Source organism: Heptranchias perlo, chromosome 31 (assembly GCF_035084215.1).
Source record: "Heptranchias perlo isolate sHepPer1 chromosome 31, sHepPer1.hap1, whole genome shotgun sequence".
Lineage (NCBI taxonomy): Eukaryota > Metazoa > Chordata > Chondrichthyes > Hexanchiformes > Hexanchidae > Heptranchias > Heptranchias perlo.
Genome location: NC_090355.1, coordinates 28,323,197 through 28,343,914, shown reverse-complemented (window position 1 = coordinate 28,343,914; position 20,718 = coordinate 28,323,197). Strand labels below are relative to the sequence as shown.

Genomic DNA, 20,718 nt, shown 5'->3' with positions numbered 1-20,718 from the left:
AGATACTATCCAGGCTGCCACAATGATTTACCAACACCCCTATTTTCCTCCTGAATATTTGAAGAAGATAATCCATGAAATTTTAATCTATTTTAAAAGTCTATAAAATAATGAGGGGCATAGATAAGGTAGATAGTCAAAATCTTTTCCCAAAGGTAGGGGAGTCTATAACGAGGGGGCATAGATTTAAGGTGAGAGGGGAGAGATACAAAAGGGTCCAGAGGGGCAATTTTTTCACTCAAAGGGTGGTGAGTGTCTGGAACGAGCTGCCAGAGGCAGTAGTAGAGGCGGGTACAATTTTGTCTTTTAAAAAGCATTTGGACAGTTACATGGGTAAGATGGGTATAGAGGGATATGGACCAAGTGCAGGCAATTGGGACTAGCTTAGTGGTATAAACTGGGCGATATGGACATGTTGGGCCAAAGGGCCCGTTTCCATGTTGTAAACTTCTATGATTCTAAGTACCCAGGGCCTGTTTTGATATGGCACTGCTATAACCGTGACTTATTTGTCAAAATTTAACTGAAATGCCGTGTATTGGGCCCATAAATTTCTTCTTTGAAAAATGTTATTGAATAAACAGGCATATATAAAATAGCACAAAAATAGATCTCCAGTGATTTTCAAGGACATCAAACACTATTGCTAAGGAGAGACAAGGTACAGATGTCACAGTGGAATCTGGCAGTTTCCACCATTAACATCTATACCTCTTTGTTGCCAAGCTTAAAATCCACCTTCTATCCAGCGTTTGTTCACCTGTCCTAATGTCTCCTTCTTTGGCTTGGTGTCAAATTTTTTGTCTGATTATGCTCCTGTGATGAGCTTTGGGACGTTTTACTATGTTAAAGGTGAAATAAATGGAGTGGAATTGTGCCAGTATGGAGGTGGCAGGGGAAGGGGTGGAGGAAAGTGGGAAGGAAGAGGAGTAGCGTAGCAGATGAGGAGGGGAAAAGGGAGGGTAGGAGAGGATGATAATGGGCCACATCTAGGAAATCAATGTGCGGGCAGTGTGTCCATCAAGGATCACCTGCTTAGAGGAGGGAGATTGGCTGGGATGAGTGGGAATGCTTGACAGTGGGTAATAGTAATTTCAGCACTGATGTCACTCCATTATTGTTAGTAAGTTATCATTTCTGGCAGTTCCATTATGATTACTGGCATTATGTTCCACATTCTTCATTTGAGCTCCACATTCACTAAATGTTATTCTCACATTTCCCAGTGCAAATTTCACACAGGAATGAAAACAGTTAGTCTCAACCCATGTTGCACTGTTGCTACTGGAGGCACCATGTGCGACCAACACATCCTACATTTTCTCAACAACCTCCCCCAAATTTTCTTCACCTGACAACCCTATAACATTCAAACTATAACATTGTTGTCTGTGTTCACAGAATGAACACAGACAACAATCTGATCTGAAAACACCACCTTTTTCTTTTCTTATATTTTTGACCCGTTTCCCCTCAATTGTTTTATCTTGGTCGATATCAACGGTCAACTGACCTTCTCTCAGGCCTTAGCCAATTCCCCTCTAAAAGTGAACTCCAGCCAAAGGAACATTTCTTTGATAACAGGCCCCAGCTTCCACTGGGTACCATCCACAAAATGACAGCACAAACACATATCTCACTGAGTGGACGATTGCAAGCACCAAACTCTACCATTACTGGCGTGTACCTGGCAAGACTCCATCGCAGTAAAATGGGTCCAGTCTTTCCTCTAACACTCTGTGACTGAACCTCTATTTACTGCTTCAATATCTTGAACAGTGATGTCTCAATATCATTTTAAACGTGCCGAGACTCATTTAGGTTACTTCTTTTCACGTCCAGTTAATACATGTGCAAGATGCCGAGACAATGAATTAAAAAATACAAAACCATTTCAACGTTTGGTTCTGGAAATTAGGTCAGCAATCTCACCTGTGGCAGGGCAGTATTTGAACTGCCAAGTCACACTTGTACATGATGGGATGCTGAAACGGACTGGCTGAATGTCAAATCAATTAATTGCATTATGCTTGATTCAGATTTGCAGTGGTTTAATTGGATTATAAACAATTAATCAACACCTCCGCAACTGTCATTAAAATAATTGTTTATGGGAGTGTAATTGTCAGCTGCCTCACTAGCATTAAAATTCTATTTTTTCTCTGCAGAACAAGCCCCTCAGTGTGATCACTTTATAACAACTGGGGCTGGATTCGATGGTGGTCTTTGATCTGCGTTCAATTCCAGTCCAGGCTGATGCGATGAACATCTCCTGTCTGCTGGCTTTAATGGTCCTATATATAACGAGGTAAAGCAGTCTCAATCTAGTTCCTAATAGGCATGGGCTCACAGCATGAAATTGTTCCAAATTCAGCTCTACTTAGTATTCAATTCAGATTTCAATCAGAAACACCCAGAACATAGGGAGACCCGGGGAGGGGGAACACACCTAGAAAATAAGAATTTTGAAGAACAGGCTATTACACCCATCTTTTGATAGCTCTTAACCCCATGGACCCACCTACTCAGCCTATCCCTCAATCACTTTTCCCTCCAGAAATGCATTTAGTTGCTTTTTTGAGCTCATTTATACTGTCTCCTTCTGTGGCTTAACTGAGCAACTTATTCCTAAGTTTTCCACCCTTGGGAAGAGAAAAGTTCCTTTTTTTTACTCCTCAAAGTGTAATTTTTAACTTGCACCCCCTGGGGTTTGAATCTTTCACTGTAGTGAACAATTTACCTGGAACCAAATCTCAAAATATTCAATTGGATAAAAAAAGTTTTTACTCTCGACAGCTAAAATAAAAGTTATAAATTGAATCAATTACATTTCTTTTCAAATATGTATCAGCAGAAAATAAAAAAGGATGTTTTTCTTCATGAGTTAAGGTCTGTTCAAAGAATCGCTCACTTCAATGAAGCCAAATAATGTCACGTGCAGGTTTAGATTTGTAACTAAGCTCGTTAAAATAGAAAAACACCTACAGGGAGTGAACAAGACACCCTCAAGACAAGCAGACGGCAATATCAGACACCTGCAACTCTATTGAGTATTGTTTTATAATCTGTGGATGAATATATTAACAACTCATCGTACAAAGTACAGATAATGAGACACAATTACACTTGTTACTATTGTGGAAAACAAAAAAAAGTCAGCAACAAGGAGAAAAAAAGTCAGCAACACATAGCAAGTCAGTCAGAATCCAAGAGATAGTTTCAAGTGCCAATTCTGATGATGGGTTACACTTGAAACATTAATCCATCTTTCCCTCAGATGCTGATCAGCTGTGGTGAATTTCCTGCATTTTCTTTTTTATATTTCAGATTTCCAGTATTAGTAGTTTTTGTTTTATCTCCTCACAGGCTGACTCCAAGTTACCTCAACAGATTAAAACAGTGTGTTCAATTACTTGAAGACCTTATATTGGCTGTTTAAAACCTGTGGCTGCCCCAGATATTGTCCCACTAGTTTTTCCAGGACTGGCGAGTCTAGAAAACCGCTGGCTATCGGTTTCCACACGACTGGTCCAGATACGATAATCCCAGATGGTACTCAAGCAATTTCTAATCACTTTCTTAAGTTTCTGAAGTAATGGAAAAGCATAAGCCATAAAACCACTGGTATGTACATCCCCAAGGAGATAATAGCTCAGCAACATTATCTAGTAAGTAAGTGGGCCATGCAGCCTTGTCAGATCCCAGGTTAGATCAAATACAACCGAGTGATGAGCTCACAGCAGCATCGGCACATCCCTGGCAGCAGACTGTCTGCCCTCTGTGTCCCAGATCCAACCAGCTGATGCACAGCTTAGGAGACCGGAGAAAAAACTGTGTACTCACAAAAAAGGAAAAATACTGGGTAACCAGAAAAACTGCAAATGCTGCTTTTCCAAACTAAAACCAGAAGATAAAGGATCTCCAACCATAACATTAACCTGCCGTATCTCTTTCAGATCCTGTTGGGCCTGCTGTGTTTTTCCAGCATTTTCTGTTTTTAATCATGGAATATAACAGCATGAACCCAAAACCATCTACAAAATAAAGATTTGCACAACAGGTAGATCGAAGACGATTCACACTTCAGCAAACAACTGCAACTCAGACGAATGCTCGACATTTCTGCTTTGCTCAATAAGAGAGACAATTATACTAACTAAATTATTTCATTAAAATTAACATATGAAGGCGTGTGGAGCTTGCACCCCAGAGAAAATCATGTCAAGGCAATTTCTATGTCCTACTTACACATTATAAAGGCAGTGTATAATTAAACTGCACAATTAACTCATTGCACTCTGAGCAATGCTTCTCTCCCCTCCCCCCCAACACCCCCAAACTTGACAGTTCACCACAATCAGCAATGTCATCACAACTATTTCTTGTGGAATGAAGCAAGGAGAGATTAAAAGCTGCTGCTGACGTGTTAACGGAGGTATTTTTATGTTTTGAAATTTGAACAGTATAGAATTATCAACAAGCTGCCTTGTTAGTGGAGAGAGCTCTACCTGCTTATTCATAAACAGAAACACGTGATTAATCAGATTTATGCACTCATCTTTATGCACTGTTAACTGGCTTTTTATATGTGCCCATTAAATTTGGAAGTAATACACTAGAATGTCCACTGCCCTTAAGGACGCAGTCAAATTGTTGAATTTTTTTCAAACTTTTAGCACTGAAAACTCATTCAGCAAACAACATCTTCTGCCTTGGGCCCATTTACTGAGAGAAGACGTTTTCTTTCAGGGAAAACAAGCACAATATTATTTGCGTTTCCATTTAAACTCAACAAAGGAATCAGAGTTGCAGTGAAAATCAAGATAAAAGAAAACCTGCAAATGGTGAGGTTTCACAGGATTGGAGGCTACCAAACATACTAAATATATTTAAAAGGAGGAAAAAACCTGACCCAGGCTACCACAGGGCCAATAGCCCAACATGAATAACAGATAAACTAATGAAAACTGTTCTAGGGCATAGACTGGAGGAGTACCTGTACAGCAATAGCTTAATAAAAATCAGCTTGCATGAACTTAGAAGGGGAAGATCCTGCTTGACAAATCTCATCAACTTCTTTCAGGTTTCAAGTAAAAGTAGAACTCCCTATTTTATAGTTCATTTGGACATAGAAGTCTCATGTGGGACTTTTCTGATATAAGTAAAACCATGAGAATCGAGGGTAGAATGTGAGACTGGATAAGAAACTGCAGTATATTTGAGAGAGAGGTGTAGCAGCAGACAGGGAGAAGCTGTTGGATGAAGCATGGTGGGGCAAGTGTCCGTACCCCTGTTATTTCTAATTTACATTAATGACATGGATGTAGAAATCAATTGTTAGCTAGACAAATTGGCAGACACAGCACTAAAATGGAAAGAGCAAAAGGGATGGAAGATGCAGTTAACGATTTGTGGAAGGATTTAAATCAGTTGTGAAATTGGGTAAATGATGAAATAAATTCAATACTGCTAAATTCTTCTTGGTAAAAAATGAGTAACATAGGTTTACAATGCACAGAACAGGGAGACTTTAGGAAGCAACCAAGGAGCAGTAGGATCAAATGTTGACACAAAGTGGCACAGCAATTCAACATAGCCAGAACAGTGCAGTATAAGTAAAAAGGGGTTATGCCGAGGCTTTATAATGCACTGGTCAGACCAAACTTGGCATGCTACACACAACTGTGGTCAACAAGTGATACACATGCATTGAAGAGGGTACAAACAAAAGCAATATGAATGAGCTCAAGTGTAAAGGGATGAGCTAGGAGGAAAAGATACAGAATTTCAAGCACCAAAGTCTGGTGAAAAAAGTGCGTATAAATATTAAATGGTTTGAGTAAGATGAACACAGAAAGTGAGGCCAATAGTTCCAGAGGGCATCTATTATATATTAGATTAGGTTTGTGGGGTGCAAGTTTCATCCAAAACGTCTTGTGTCAATCATGCTCCTACGGGAAAATTCACTATATTACTTGTTATGTCTGTAAATGGCATTGTGACAAGAATTTTCAATGTTAAGGGTGTCACATCCTGGCTCTCAGATTCACCCATGACGGCTGTCACACACAATAGGTACGATTGTACAGGATTTTGCCTGCGTCTTCTTATAGATTTGCTTTTAAAATATCCATTTAAACATTTTTCACAGTTTGGACTATCGCTCCTTTCAGCTTTTTTTTTTAATAATGTCTTTACTAAATTCAACTTTTACATTTTCACCCCTCTGCTGTCCCATGCCATCTCCCTGTGGCCTCCTCTTCAGCTATATATTTTGAAATTATTCTTGAAATTTTAATTTTTGGCCCTTGGGCTATCCTGCTTCTCCCAGAGGTTGCCCTTTCCTGCTGGCAGACCACCCACCATTGGCATTCCTCAGAAAGAAAGAGGAATTTGGCATTAACTTGTAAAATGACACTTCATTTTGTATGACACAGGATCCCCAGAGGCTAATATAATTCATGATGCCTGCACCACACCTAATGAACAGAGACAATAAGCAACAGTTTCAAGATGTAATCTAAGAGGTGGAAATCAGTACCTAATAATAACGCAGTGGTTCACTGCACATCACAACAGAGCAACCAGTCACATAACACAACATGATGCGGATAGATTTCCGGAAGCTCCTGAACCTGCAGTTCCAAGAATAACCCAACCCAGTGAATCCAACATTCTGGGAGAAGAGGCTTAGAATGAAAACCATTTATCCCCAAATAATCCTCTGCACACTGCTATTCCCCTCTCCCCATCTCCAGTTCTGAAAGCACACAACAGAATTCACTTGAAGTCATTGCTTGCATTTGATGTGAAAAACCTGGCTTGCAACACTTCCCCTCCCAGCATGCTGATGATGCCTCTTTTTAAAAAGAAAAGAAAGCAAACTCCATGGGACCAATCTGAGATACAGCACTTCACATTTGTTGTAATTATCTCAGTGTCAACTTCAGCTTCAGATCAATTCTTGAGAAGCTGGTGCTGCAGGTAAGAACTTTCAGTATCTTAGCATCTGATTTCAGTGGTCCAGTGGCCTAGCCAAGTCCTTTTTACATTGATCAGACTATAGTTTGTGATCATTGGACCCTTCCGTCCATTGAAAGTAAAAAGAATTTTGCCGCATTCATTCTTGCTTCCCCCTTATTGCTGAGGTAATTATCTAGGATAATGTGGACATCAAAATTAGAATGTGACCCTCTGTCGCAATCACTGAGCACAAAGTTACATTAACTATCACTGGGACTGTTTCAGTTGAAGATAAAGCTTTAAGCCGAAAGTGCTTACACTTCGTCCATCTCTACGTCCTCCTCATTCAGAGGCAGTTGAAGGTAGGGATTGTCTGAAGCTGGTCGGAACTTGTAGCCCGTCAAGCAGAAGAAAACAAGTGTAGCGAGTTCGTCTAGGAACTGAAATTAAGAGAACGTTCATCAGAAAACAACGCCTTCATTCAAGTTTGTGTACTGAATACAGGGATGCTCATCGAATAAATCTTAATTTTTCTTTTAAGTTTTAAAATCATAAAAAGGAGAATTTATACAAGGTGTAAATGTACTCTCCTAAAATCCAAATTTTAACGAACACTTAAGTCCCATAACAATTAAAAAACTCTGTTACAAGAGGCCATTTCCCTTTTATGAGATGATTCATCTTAAGGATCATTGGTCTGCAACTTCCCTTAAACCTTTTCCTCTCCCCCAATTTTGTTCCCTCTCCTTTCCACAGCTTCATGGTTGCCAACCCATCCTTCCGTTTGTTAAAATTTTTTATTCAAGTTTAATAATGAATTTTGTGATACTCTTGTGTATCTTTGAGCTGCCTGCTTCACAGTGTCTTCAGCAGAGGCCTGGGGCCAGGTTACCCAACCTCTTCGCTAAAGGTAGTGTGAGGGGCAGGGAAACCAATCTCCGATTAGGGGATAGAACAAAATAATTGCAGAAGAAAGCTTTCCCTCACCTCAAAAAACAGGGCCAAACAAGGAGACGTTCTTTGCTTAAGAGAATTGGGACAGCTGGAAGAGTGGCACAGTGCCACAGTAGAACATTAGCAGAGGCATGTATTGGGGATTCACAGAACAACCATGACTCACACTCTCTTTCTGCAGGAGGTGTAACAATGGATGGCGCAGAGACCCAACAACCTAGCAAACCATGGTATGAGGCTTTGTTCATGTCAGAGATATCAGAGTTATAAGGGAAAGTTCATTTTGTAACTGACCTAATCAACATAAGCAAATTAAATTTAACATAATTCAGGAATATATTGCTTTTAGCAAAACAAGTACATCCTGCAAGATTGGGTAACGCAGAAAGTAATCATTTAAGGACAGCACGTCTAAATTAACCTAATTTGCATATGGACATAAAATAAGTTTAATTACCAAAATACATTTTCCCTATTATAACAGAAATACATTCAAGTTTCAATGGTTGAGTTATTAAACAAATACTCATAATAATCTCATATAACAGTCTTTAAAAGATAGCATGCATTATTGTATCATTTTTATTTTATGCTGTAATTTTTTTTGCCAATTTTCTCCCTTTTTTCTTTCCTGAAGGGATTCACTCTGGATTTCCCCGAGCACCCTTCAGCAATTCACTTAGGGACCATTCTTCGTACGTGAGCTGAAGCAATGAGTACTGGCGCGTGGGCATCACAGCTGACCCTGATGCTCCCCTCACCCAACACCCCACATAGCAACCTTTCAGAGGAGTCCATTGGATAGAAAACAGGAGTGGGAATCCTGGCTGAATTTTCCTCCCTCTAGCTCAGGAACACTGATGACAATTGTATCTCCTCTATCCTTTTTGAATGCAACAGAAACAGAATAAAAACTGGAACCTTCTGGAGTAAAAACAGTAAGTGATGGGATTACGCAACAGGTAGATACACATTATGGTCTGTATGGCTCAGTTACACTTTACCACTGACCCACTGGAGGAGCTGTCTAAAATGTTTTTATTTTTAAAAAGATTAACAAGGTACATGCCCTGCCCACTGGGACATCTTCAACCATATAACTATGATAAAACTTGGGAATGGTTAAGAAACTGGCTAAAGCATAGAAAACAACAGATTAGAGGAATGATGTCAGGGGAAAGGGGAGATCTGAGAAGCATGTCCCTGGGATTGGTGTTGGGACCACTACTGTTTCTAATCTTGATCGGCAATTTGGATTCAGAAACTCAAATGCAAATTGGTCAAATTTTCAAATGATACCAAATTAGAAGGGACAGTGGTATCAGAAAAGGCAGCCCAGAAATTACAGAATAAGTTGACAAAGGATGTAAGTAGACAGAATACTGGCAGATGAAATTGAATGCAGATAAGTGTAAGTACTCATATAGGATGGAAAAAATGGGCAACACATGTACTCCATGAACAATGTCAAAATAGCCAAAGATGAAGTTGAAAGAGATCTAGAAGTCTCAGCAAACTCAACATGTCCAACCATTGTACAGCAGCAATCAACAAAGCCAACAGAATGTTGAACGATATCACCAAAACAATCAAGGAAGTCACAATCAAACTTTACAATGTTCTGGTCAGACACCTTGAATACTGTGTTGAGTTTAGTCAAAACACGGGGGAGTCATTCAAGCATGGAGGCAGTGCAAAGAGCTGTGAGGCTGATCCCTTGCCTCAAGGGTCCGAGTTAAGAAAAAAAACTTGGGCTTTTCATGCTTGAAAGGAAGTCCTGAAAAGTGATCTTGTTGAGTTACATAAGATAGTAAACAGTATGGAAAAGATAAATCTGGATAATTATTTTAAACTAAATTGTGAGAGTATGGCAAGAAAATACAGGTTCAAACTAGTAAAAGACCAATTTAACATTGCTATCAGGAATGTTCTGCTTCACAGAGTGCTCAATATATGAAAAGGACTCCCGGTCAGACTAATGGAGGTGCAAACCTTGGAATCATTTAAGAAACAATTGGATGTTTCAATGTCTGCACTTTAGGTTCTTTCTGGGTGGATAAACTAAGATGAGCCAAATGCCCTTCCATGTCTGTGATAAAGCAACAAAACATGGTACGTCTTCACCTCCTTGCCCCTTCTCTTTCGATTCAGTAGAGCAACACGGACTGATGCTGGACAAAGGTACAAAACCTTTGTGCGTGTAACCTCAGTCCTAATTAAATAAAACTTGTAAATATAATGGTTTTAAAATTACATATGGGGTTGTCTTTTTAAAATGAATATACATTGAGAGATCTTCTCCTCCAGTCTTTCGTAAGATGTAGTCATGTCTCCACCAACACTTTTCAATGTTTAAAAAAGGGGAAAGGGAAATACTGTTAAAGATGGGGTGGGGTGCTTTAAGTTAGATAATTACTGAACATATAGAAACAAATAACATTCAATCAGGTGGAAAATTACATTCCAGCAAACACTGGGAATTTCAGTTTTATAAAAACTAATGACAGGGTGGCTTTTTGTTTGATGGTTTAAAATTACTATTTTCCTTCCGCTGTCCCTTGTTCCATGCATTGACGGCAGCTAAAACACTAGCTCCCAGGCCTCCACCAATGCTGCTTGGTGAATGCAACTGTTGAGGGGAACACCGGCTCCCTTTCCCTCATTCCTTTTAGCGATGGGGTGCATTGGGCCTACATTCCACCACTTCATAGCACAGGAGAGGATGGTTACATCTCCACACCCTTAATGCAGACTTCCTAAAACATCTCTTTTGTACAAGACAGCCTCTCACACTATGAAAAAAAAAATCAAAATCTGGAGTAACATTTAAAACATTTTTTTTATGGCTGTCTTCTGTGGGCACATATTATTTCCAATAAATTGTTCAAACTCTGAATTGCCAGGTGAAGGAGTTGACCACTCTATAAAGACCAAAGTGGTCCCAGAGGAGGTTGATGCCAACCAATTTTATTGCACAGTGGTTTATAACCATGTTTCTTAGGTTTACAACATGAAAATCCCATACAGCATTGTAAAACGAGTCCATTTTCTCTTGATTGATTGAACGTGAACTGCAATAGCCAGTTTCCCAGTAACTAATTCATTCTACTCTTGCATCACAATACAAAATATAATGAGACAGGCCTTGAAACAACCGATTAACTAACTTCTTTGTTTTTGGTGAGAGTCAGGACAGTGTGTGTGTTTACCTGATAAAGCCATTTCCACTGGAAGGGCACAATGATTTTGATCAGGATTGCTATGATCCGTGTAAAATAAATGTAACACACAATCTGAAACAAAAAAGAAACAAAATTAGTATTGTAGAAAAGCAATACAACAGCTACAACCGAGCTGAATATATATTTCAACCCATGTTCCGTACTTTAGTACAATTTAGCACTTAATCTAATTAGTGGCATCATTAGTGATAAAATGAGGTACCACAGGACTAGCAGAGGATTGTGTCAAGGGATTCCCTGAAACTAATAATTTATAAACAATGAACTAATGATAAAGATCAACGTGCATGATCTTAATTCAGAGAATGAAAAGTTTAATTAGGTGCTAGGGTTACATCTGTCGAGTGCATTGCCCAGTATGGAGCAAACCAGGCAGATGACAAACTTGTCGTTTCTACAGAAAATTATTGCTCATTGTTTTTCTTGTCCCCAATTTTATCATGAAAGGAAAATTTTGAAGAATCAAGAATTTGAGAATGGTGGGATCATCATGCAAAAAGTTTTCAAATGTTCTAGCTAAATGGAATAGGAGAACAATTTTTACACTGAGGATATCACAGAATCATAGAATTTTACAGCCCATCACACTTGTACTGGCTCTCTCGAAGAATTATCCAGCTATTTCCTGACCTGTTCATTCGTTCTTTTGGTGCTGATCTTAAATGAATGCCCTCTAGTTACCTATCAATTCACCAACCATTTGAAATAGTTTTTCCCTTTTTAATCTTATGAAAGCTTATCAATTTTCCACTTAGTCCCACTCCCCTACATTTCTTCATAACTTTTAAATTTGTCTTTTTGAAATTTTTATCCACTTCCCTTTTATAAGTTATTCAGCATTCTGTTTCCTTTATGTTTCTAGTAGGATTTTGAATGTCCAAACAAATCTTTGCAGAAAAAAAATTCTCCTGACCTGCTCCTTCGTTCTTTTGGTGCTGATCTTAAATGAATGCCCTCTAGTTACCTATCAATTCACCAATCAGTTGAAATAATTTTCAATCTTATGAAAGCTCATCAATTTTAAATACCTCTATTAGCTCTTCTCTTAAACATCTTTGTTCCCATGAATAGAGTCCCAGTTTCCTTTGTGTATTGTTATAAGTAAAGCTTATCCTTTCAAAAGATATGCATCTCCCTTTTCTGATCATCCTGTGCTGTGCACTGTCTGTAACAGATGCATCTCCAAGGTTCCTATCTATGCTACTCTGAAAGCAGCTGGAAGGGGGTGCACTGGCACAGGCTGGCAATGCTTCTTTGTTGCCGAGGGAGCACCTGGTCTCCATTCAGGGCCTACATGCAGCCGCACAAATAAAAGGAGAACACAGTAACTCTGCTTATAACTAAAATAGTGACTGGAATTGACAAACCCAATGCTCTTTCACAGCTCAACTTCTCAATATTCTAAAACTATTTCAGCAGTGTCACAACTGACAGCAAAAGCACGGACAGAGTTTGTCAGCAAGTATTGTAGTTACATAGAAGTACACTGCAGTCCTCTTCAAAAATCACTACGCAAAACACAGCTTAATTCAGTGGGGACCAATGAAATACCATAATTTTGCACCTGGACACAGAAACGAAACAGACTGGTTAACCTGGTCAAGTGTTAAGTTTAATATTCATTTTTTAAAAACTTGTAAAAATATATTTATAGGTGCCTGACTGTGGAAATGCACTGCATGGTGTGGTACTAAAACATCCACACAAAATTCCCTCAAGTTCAAATTCTTGGTCTGTGTTGGATTAGCTGATCTCAGTTGGGGAAGCAACTGGGCTGTTAGAATTGGCTTCTGTATCTGTGGGCTAAGGAAAAGTAAAATCAGCTAGGATTCCTGCTCCTGATTACTATCCAGTAGCCCCCAACTGGAAAGAGCACATGGGTGGTCATCAGTGAGAAAACAATTAAGATGCCGCTCATGGTTGAATATGCTGCCGACATTCACTGTTGAGGCTCATCCATTAAGAATGGTCACTCGAATGAGGTATTGGTGGGCTGCAGCCCCCATGGACTCCCATTATAACGCCACACCTTCAGGACAGGAGGGCAGAAAATTGGTGCAACTTTTTAAGACAAATACTCAATGATAACACTACTCTTGGGCCGTATCCTGGTGTATTTTTTTTAAATTAACGTACAATGCTGGAGCTTCATCAGAGCAATATTCTCAGATAAGAAAGCTTTTTTCATTTTCAGTGGAGCTGGATCATTTGAATTTCCTCCTGTACCTTGGAAGTCTTCCTAAAACTGTTGTGTAACGCAAGTTAAAAGGTCACGATTCCTAAAATCCTGTTAAGCACTCATGCCAATCCTCTACCTTCAGAAACATATTGAACAGGTGGAGACATACATATAGCAAGGATGCAGATATCTACACTTATGGGTAGGCTTCAGTGCATGGGAAAAGTGTGCTTACATTCATCCTCCAAAGGTTATGTCAGCCAGCACTGAGCTTTACAGCATTTTAATTAAAGCAGATTTCAAAACAATTCATTTTTGAACCAGTCTCTGCTGAACTTACATTAAAACAAGAGCAATGACAAGCTGTTACACCAGCAACAGATTCAAAAATAAAACAGCCCACAAGATGCTACAATAAACCCAAATACCATAAAATTCAGTGCTAGCCAGCAAGCATGTTCCATGGGGATCCAACTGCCTTGCGATACCAGCATATGCCTGTGCTAAAACAGCTGCGCATTTAGAGAAAGAAATTGCTGAACACAGATGTTTGGATAGATCTGAACAGTTGGGTCTAATTCTGAAATCTATCGCTCTAGGGCACATTGTGTCAGTGCTTTACATCTAAAGGCTTATTTTGGCATCATTGCTTCCCTTCAACCATATCAGGAGGAGGGTGAACTGAAAACTTACCATGACATAATAATGTCTGAAGAGCTTCAGTTTCGCCAAGTTAATTGCAGCTGTAAGAAGACAAAGAGAAAAAAAATTAATCGGATCCTAACAGGCGTCCAGCTGAACAGCAAAACACAACACCAGTCCCAGCAACTTAAGGAAGAAATGTCCTACTACATTTTGTTCATGTCAATCCATCCAAATAGATGACTTGCCTTGCTGGTCACCTTTCTGCCTCTCTTTTTAAGAAAGTGTTTAAGACCCATAGCGCAAGATGCCACCAAGGTTGAATACAGCAGGAGAAAAGAAACCAAAAAATCTTGGCTCTTAAAAGCCCGAGGATTGTAGCAAGAAGAAAGAATGAAGGTGGTGAGGAGTTCTACAGTTTATGAAGTTGTGGAAAAGAATATGTTAGAGTAGGAGATGGTGTGATGAGTCTTCATGTCAACATAGGTGATAATGCAAGGAGGAGGAATAGTCTGTGGAGCTTAGGGGAATGAGAGTGGAAAGTTCAGAGGAGCACTGATCATTGTACTAACTGCAACTATCAAACACTTAAAATAACGCAACCTCTAACCAAATCTACGCTAGTACGGGTGAAACCTAACCAATGCAAACTCTAAGGCTGTAAAGGTTGAAGCACTGCAAACATGCTTGGGCAGCTCTGTTTGTCTGATGACTGGAGCTCATGTAAACTACATAACGTATCTCCAGTCATCTATGGGGATTCAGAAGAAAAAAGGAAAAAATTGGCCTGTCAGCTGGTGTTTCTGAGGATCTGTGTTATGCAGCTGGCAAACCTTGGTTGTGGCTGTTTGACAGGATGGTAGGTTACAAGTCAGCAGGTGCTTAGCCTCTTCACATTGTTTGTGGCTGAAGATCCATGCTGAGCTATTCCCTGGGCTGCTGTGCACCACAGATAAAAGACTTTTAAACAGAACGTTCCAGCATTAGATATCAATGGCTGCACAATGTTGTTCGTTTGGGACCTGCCACATGAAAGTCATCAGGAAATTTCTGTACTGAAATATAACTTACATTCAGTACCACCAAGAAATAATATGCTACTGAGATCTTCAGAGTCTCTTTTCAGTGTGAAATGTTCTAAAGGTGATTTCAATTAGAAGTCAATGGTTTATGTATTCACATACATGATCAGATCAGCATTTGTGCAGCTATCCCCTCTTTTTTTTTAAAAACCCCAAATCCTACTCTGTGGCACTACCCCTCGATACCCCAGTTCATGGGCAGACAGCAAACCTGCTCTTCAGCCAATGCTGATTTGTATACCGAGTGAGAGTTCCAACTACACACTCCCCTTGATGCTCACTATTTAGACTCACGCATGAACTAAGTACAGCAGCTTGTTAGTGCATGCTGTGTACAACTCCATTGGCACCGTCAGCTTCAGGAGATGAGTGTGGACAGCAAGAGAAGAACAAGAAGCAGAAAACTATCGTCTGTGTGCCGGCTCATCGAATGAGCTATTCATCCCACTTTCCTGCTCTTTCCACATAGGCCTGCAAAATTCTCCTTTTCAAGTACATATCCAATTCCCTTTGTCTAGCAGCAGTCCAATGAAATATTTGTGGTAGAAGTACAGATGTCACAGTTTGCCATTATCCGTTGCAAACCGAAGGTCTTAAATCTAATATGAGTAGGTACCGGATATCAAGGCTGTGATAACGAAATACTTAAAATTTTGTTCAACACCTGAATCCAGAATTCTCTATGGTTTGAACTTAATACATCATTTGCACTCAAGAGTGACGTTTCCTATGCATCCTATAAACTGTATAAGATAATATGGGCCTAAATCCATAACATCCTATTTGCATTCTTCCAAATTGCAGAAATTGAGAGCTGATGAGTTTCAAATACTGCCGATTCTAATCGAGGAATGCACAAAACCAGAAGGAAATTCTTAATTTTCAATATTCTTCCCGTTGGTTTGCTCGGCTAGGTTTAATGTAGTCCATCCGAAGGGAAGGTGAAAAAAAACAATCTAACTGGTTCATTTCATCTGGCAAGTTTGGGCTGGTATCCAATTTCTGTTTTAGAATGTTTCTCTCAAAAGCAAAAAACAAAGGAATGGTCTTGTTCTGATTTGAGAAAAGCAAGATTTAACCCCCTGACTGGTCGTACACTTGGAATACGTTTTCCTACTGCAGTGCATCAGCATCAAAAGCAACAGCTTCAGGCATTGTGCACTATGTGATCCAAATACTGTATGTCACCAACTTGCTCAAATGCTATAAAATGCAAACGGTCAAGCTCTTATTTTTCTTGCCATGCAAATAAAATTGAGCTGTAGTTTCCTGCAAAATAAATCACAAAGTAACATCAGACCAGATTAGCCATTCACCCAGATTCAGCAAATTAAACTCGGATGTCAGAGTGGTTTGCATTTTCTGCTAACTGAACAACTATTCACAAAGTTCCTACCACGTATAATAATGGGTTGAAAACTAAAATACAATCTTGCACGTTAAATATATTTATTTTAACCTCCCCCTCCCAACCCAAGCACAATCCAGTTCTCACCTGATGTACACACGCATGCACTTTCCAGTTGGAGTCACCGGATAGTGATTATGGCTGCAACCACCGGCTGATTTTTTTCTTCCGCTCAATGAATTAATCTAAATTAGAAACTGAATACATCTTTACTAACCTAATAACTTGGGTCAATTCTCCCTGAGTTTTCGTCCCTCCGTTTTTGCCTCAAATGAACCCATTAAAAAGTCAAAAGCTCCTCATAAATAAACATCGGGATGAGGGGAGAAGGAGGAGAAAGCGAAGAAGATCTTACACATTCCAGAATGACAGTTGCTCGAAAAATCTGAAAAGTGATAGCACTGGACAGAAAATTATCGTCGCCTGCGTGTTTATCCTAACCCTTCAAATCGCATTTTGGTTTAAGCAGTCGGAAGAAATTTACATCTCATATCAAATCAGACAGACTGACAGTTTGACTTGGGTCTAAAGTTATCGCATTCCCTCCACACTTGCATTACATCATTTTGACAAGTCCGCTCAATAGTTTAAAATAGATGAAACTATATTTTATCAACAGCAAAGCAAATGCACCAACCAACACCACATGCCTTAACCAGACCCCGCAGCAATTTGCTGTAGATCACTTCGGTCAGAACCTCAACAACACAATGTATAATGGCAGTGATTGACATCAGCAACTCTTTGATTCTTTCCCAGAGAGCAGCTTACCTTTCTGGATCCTCCCATGATCTACAGCTGGGCGACTCATGTAGTTCAGGGGCCATATATGGCCCTTGCAACCCTCTGTTGGGGCTCTCGGTCCATTTGTTTCTTGTCCTACCTGCTGTTTTGCAGCTGTCAATACTGTCCCCAATTACACTGCCACTGATCTCACCCCTGTGCCACTGCTGCCCACGAGGTGATTGCTCTCCCACCCAACCCCACCCCCAACTCAACATTCACTGTTCTCATGCTTGCAAGTGTTATGAACCCTATCTGAAATGTGCAGTGTGACACAATATATCCTGCTGATGGATCGAGAGCTGGAATTTCAAGTTTCTTCACACGGCAAGTTTGAATACATCTGTTAACCCAAAATGAGCAATGGCCTTGTTTAAACTAAAATTTTATGAATGTTTAATATAAATCTCAAGCCAAAGCTGTAACTGATGATTTAACAGGAAGAAGCTATGCAAGAAGGTATCCAGTCTCCTCAGTGTCAGTGTCCACTGCAGCATGTAGTCAGTCAGAACGAGGAAGAACCCAAGTGAACTGATCTGATATGGACTGAGGACACACAGACATACAATGTGCAGACACACACAGTAGAGAGAAGAGTCTGTTGTTGAGTCACTGGTGAGGAGACAGACAGTGAAGTGTAATCCCATTGCTCAATTACTGAATTAAACACAAACACTAAAACAGACACAGGTACAGAGACACAGAAGCATAGACACAGGTACAGAGAAAGGCCCAGAAATTAATACTACAAATTTACAAACTTTCACATTTTGCATGCAAAATATGAACAATTGCTATTGTCTACAATAAGTACATGGAGTTGCATTACAATGGGTCTAAGAGTGGTCCTCAAGCAAGCCACCTCTTTGGATATTGGTTCTTCATTAAAAGTTATTAAGTACCTCTGATCTATAGGCTTTTAAAACCCAAGCTTTGCATTGTGTAAATACTGCTTCATTTGCCTCACATTCTTTCCTTCTATTTTCATCCTTGGCCTCTTTCACTATGGGCCTTTGCCCTTCACCTAGGCTTCTCAATGATAATAAATTATTTTTGCCCCCACATTATGAAACTCTCCCTAACCCCCTTTGACTTATTACATCTCTCCACACCTCCTTAAAATGTATCTTTTCAATCACCTCCCCTAATTTCCCTCTTACTCAGGTTTGACTCCCAACTGTGAAGCACCTCAAAAATGAGGAGAATCGGAATATTTGCAGTGTGTCCCCCACATGAGAAGTTTGAAGTTTAATACTTATTAGCTGAAAAAGCCCATCCAAAAATCAATAAGTCCTCTAAAATCTCTATGAAATAGCAGAGATGCCCAGGAATTCCTGTTAAGTACAAATTAATTACACACTTTTTTTTTTAAACAAATTTGCCTCAATGCTTGTTCATTGTGAACATTCCCAGAGACATGAAGACCATATTTTCAACCATTCTGATCACAAATGCCTTTCCGACAATAGGTGTACTGCTACAGGGAACAAGCTATTGCTATACCTCTCTGCATGCAGGACACACAAGAATTTAATTCAATTATATATAAAAGTAAAAATTCAGGCTCCAATTGCACTGCTGAGTGAATCTGAAATCCCTGATTAGCAGATATCAATTTCAGGTACAACTATTTCTGCAGCTACCAAGAGCTCCAATTACCCAAAGGACCTTTACAGAGTGCTCTGTGTTTAAACTGTCTATTCTTGTATGGTTTCCTATCTTTTCACAACATTCTGTGTCACTATTACTTAATTTCAGATTTTTCAATTTGGTTTTAGAAAATAGCTTTCTTGTTTTCATTCTAATATGTCACATACAATACAATACTGTTTCCTTTTGTATTTGTTGCACTTTGATTTACCTCCCCTCACCCCATAAAAGGACCTAATTTATAGGTACCCATGGAACCCATTCCCCTTTTTCATAGGTTAATTCCACCTTACTTGCCCTCCAATAACATCCCTCAGACCCTTTTCTCTTCAGAAGGGCAACTAATGTGTTCTGGACTCATTTATAATGATCCCAATTCTTATGTTCTTATGTTCAAAGGGCAAAAGAAATATGAGCAGTAGGCCATATGGCCCCTCGAGCCTGCTCCGCCATTCAATAAGATCATGGCTGATCTTCAACCTCAACTCCACCTTCCCCGCCCAATCCCCATATCCCTTGATTTCCTTAGAGTTCAAAAATCTATCAATCTCAGCCTTAAATATACTCAATGACGGACCATCCACAGCCCTCTGGGATAGAGAATTCCAAAGACTCTCAACCCTCTGAGTGAAGAAATTCCTCCCCATCTCAGTCTTAAATGGCTGACTCCTTACCCTGAGACTACACCACCTAGTTCTAGACTCTCCAGTCAGGGTAAACATCGTCTCAGCATCTACCATATCAAGCCCTCTCAGAATCCTATACGTTTCAATGAGATCACCGATCATTCTTCTAAACTCCAAAGAGTATAGGTCCATTCTACTCAACCTCTCCTCATAGGACAACCCTCTCATCCCAGGAATTAATCTAGTGAACCTTTGTTGCACCACCTCTAAGGCAAGTATACCCTTCCTTAGGTAAAGTACTCCAGGTGTGGTCTCACCAAAGACCTGTACAATTGTGGCAAGACTTCCTTACTCTTGTACTCTAACCCCACCCCACCTTGCAATAAAAGCCAACATGCCATTTGCCTTCCTAATTGCTTGCTGTACCTGCATGCTAACTTTGTGTTTCTTGTATGCCAACATTTAATAGTTTCTCACCATTCAAAAAATATTCTGTTTTTCTATTCTTCCTACAGAAGTGAATAGCCTCACATTTTCCCACATTATACTCCATCTGCCACCTTCTCGCCCACTCACTTAACCTATCTATATCCCTTTGCAGACTCTGTCCTCCTCACAGCTTACCTTCCCACCTAGCTTTGTATCGTCAGCAAACTTAGATACATTAAGTTATTAATATAGATCCTTGCGGCACCCCACTAGTTACAGCCTGCCAACCCGAAAATGACCCGTTTATCACTACTCTCTCTTTTCTGTCCATTAACCAATCCTCAATATCTAATATATTACCCCCAACCCCATGAGCCCTTATCTTGCTTTGAGTGAAAAAGTTCCACCTGACTTTCCTTCTTACTCCTAACTTTCCAATTTTGAACTCATGTTCCTGGGACTTGAACTCTTTGGCGCAATGAACAATTTGCCTGGGTTAATTTTATCAACTCCCCACACCACTGCCCCATCCAAGACCACCTGCTTCCAGGCCTCCACCGATGCATGTCATTAGACACCCGCTGAAAGGTGCCCAACGTAAGGCTAGGGTCACCGCAGCCATTTAGATAGGAAAGCAGCAGAAACTAGCACAATATAACATGGAGAGTTATGCAGTTCCCTTTAAAGCAACAATCACAGCTTTCAAAAGTATTTTGGTTTTAAGATACTCACTTAGTATTTAATAGATAACATGAAAGTA

General features: G+C 39.8%; 1 protein-coding gene across 2 annotated transcripts in view; it reads right to left on the bottom strand.

The window, feature by feature from the left end:
- The window catches only part of gpr107 (G protein-coupled receptor 107), a 98,605-nt gene that overhangs the window by 36,390 nt on the left and 41,497 nt on the right, over positions 1-20,718 (bottom strand). For both annotated transcript variants that reach the window (XR_010958143.1, XM_067969838.1), the window contains exons 15-17: positions 14,032-14,081; positions 11,127-11,210; positions 7,282-7,403 (exon numbers count right to left, since the gene is read on the bottom strand). Coding sequence is in view for 1 of the 2 variants with exons in the window: in XM_067969838.1 (XP_067825939.1) it covers positions 7,282-7,403; positions 11,127-11,210; positions 14,032-14,081 (256 nt within the window). In the remaining variant the exon portion in view is untranslated. The remainder of the gene's footprint in view (positions 1-7,281; positions 7,404-11,126; positions 11,211-14,031; positions 14,082-20,718) is intronic.